The sequence below is a fragment of the Seriola lalandi genome, unplaced genomic scaffold, assembly GCF_002814215.2.
Source record: "Seriola lalandi dorsalis isolate HSWRI2012SDOR001 ecotype SW California unplaced genomic scaffold, Sedor1 jcf7180002054614, whole genome shotgun sequence".
NCBI classification, from domain to species: domain Eukaryota; kingdom Metazoa; phylum Chordata; class Actinopteri; order Carangiformes; family Carangidae; genus Seriola; species Seriola lalandi.
Genome location: NW_019525167.1, coordinates 886,519 through 888,489, shown reverse-complemented (window position 1 = coordinate 888,489; position 1,971 = coordinate 886,519). Strand labels below are relative to the sequence as shown.

The 1,971-nt window shown below is 40.7% G+C and overlaps 1 protein-coding gene across 1 annotated transcript in view; it reads left to right on the top strand.

The window, feature by feature from the left end:
• LOC111665089 (GRAM domain-containing protein 4-like) overlaps positions 1-1,971 on the top strand; it is a 17,745-nt gene that overhangs the window by 5,980 nt on the left and 9,794 nt on the right. The window contains exons 7-10 of the mRNA XM_087177616.1: positions 256-347; positions 506-597; positions 1,046-1,094; positions 1,522-1,652. Of these exons, the coding sequence (XP_087033742.1) occupies positions 256-347; positions 506-597; positions 1,046-1,094; positions 1,522-1,652 (364 nt within the window). The remainder of the gene's footprint in view (positions 1-255; positions 348-505; positions 598-1,045; positions 1,095-1,521; positions 1,653-1,971) is intronic.

Below are 1,971 nucleotides of genomic sequence, written 5' to 3'. Positions count from 1 at the left end.
AAAGGCGCAATATTAAATATGAATAAATCAGTAATTATAGATAATTATAGAGGATTGTAAAACAGTGAAATTGCTCTTGTGTTTTCACAGTTCTAGTCTTTCAACTAAAAATCCAGATTTATAAATCTAGGTAAAGCGGTTTTTGATATAGACCCAGTCTGACGTGGTCTCAGCTAACATACAGAGCTGATGTCATGATAATTTCTCAGTCTGTGATTGGTCAGTTGGTCAGTTGGTCTGTTGTCGTGTTTCCAGAACGGGGATTCAGACCTGTGACCAACTTCATGAGGAACCTCTCTGCCTTGTCCAGCTGGTACTCCGTCTACACGTCGGCCATCGCCTTCATCGTGAGTCCTTGTTGATATTTTTACATGGCGGATATCTTGATAGATATATCTTCATCTTTCTTTGTGCCTCTTAGACTGAAACGACACCTCTCATGTTTATTTACATGTTTCTCATTGACTGATGAAACAATTCACTTCACGTGTCTGTGTGAATTTAGTTCTACATGTACGCAGCGTGGCACGGCTGGGCCATCCCCATGTTCCTGTTCCTCGCCATCCTCCGCTTGTCCTTAAATTACCTAATCTCCAAGTGAGTACAACCGCCGCCCACTCGCTGTCAGCCAATCACACAGCCTGAATTAGAACCAGCTTGTAGCTTTTCTTTCTGCATCACAGACTTTTAATCTTTTCTCTTTATCTTTTAATAATTTCTGAGTTTTGTAGACTCTGATACATGAAAGTCTAGTTCTGTCTTTGAAGATACTCAAGGGGAAGTCTGTAGTTTAAGGGTTTATATGGAGTCAGGGGAAGAAAACTTAAGATTTTAAAATTGACTCAATGACACAGAAAACTTTCTTGTTTCTGTAACAAATGATTTATCATAAGATTTTTATTTTAGAACTGAAACACAAAGACTTTTTACTTGCACAGAGATCATCAGAAAACAGCAAAACCAAACAAAAAACAAATCTAAATGTGTTGTGATTGTGAAATGATCTCATATGTACCTGTATGTTCCCATGATGCACTGCTCTCAGAGGCTGGAGGATCCAGTGGAGCATCGTACCTGAAGTCTCAGAGCCCATGGTGAGAAATCAAATCTTTACACCTGAAGCGTTTGTTTTTTCCTTCAACATCAACCATTAAACATGAAAACGATGCGTTTAAAACCGGGCGGATATCTCACCTGGACAGGTGAACTAATCTGACGGTTAAACAGCTCCACTTTTTTATTTTTTTTTTAAAGAATTTTTGGGGCCTTTTGTGCCTCTAATGGACAGGACAGTAGAGAGACAGGAAATGGGGAGGCAGAGAGAGAGGGAATGACACGCAGCTGCAGGGACGACTGTAGCCTCAATATATGGGGCGCCTGCGTAACCCACTGCGCTACGCGACGCCCCAGCTCCACTTTTTTAATGTCAGGTGTGTTCACGATGGCGTCCAAGTGACGTCAGGTGATCTTACAGGTGTCGGTGTGTGACGTTACATTACTCTGCCTCCTCTGTTTTTCCAGGAGCCCTCTAAAGAAGACCTGACGGTGTCGGAGAAGTTCCAGCTGGTTCTGGACGTCGCTCAGAAAGCACAAGTGAGGCGCTACGTCACGGCCAGATATTTTATGTCCAACTGCAACTTAAGTCTAATAATTTATTACTAATCATTTATAATTTATAACTACAGAAAGCTGACAATAAATAACTGAAGCAGGGTAATTAAGAGGGAAACAAAACAACAAACACAAGAATCTCAGTCCACAAAAGACAAACAAACAAGCAAACAAACAAAATGACATTAACTAAACCTAAATCCTGAGGATAAAGCAACAGAAAAGACAAGCTCCAGACTGAACCCACAGATCCAGCCAGTCAGAAAGAGACACCAGGAAAACAACAAGAAGAATGTCTTTTGTTTTGTTTTTCCTTCTGAGACCAACTGCTGGAGAAAACAAATCATGTTCATTTATTCC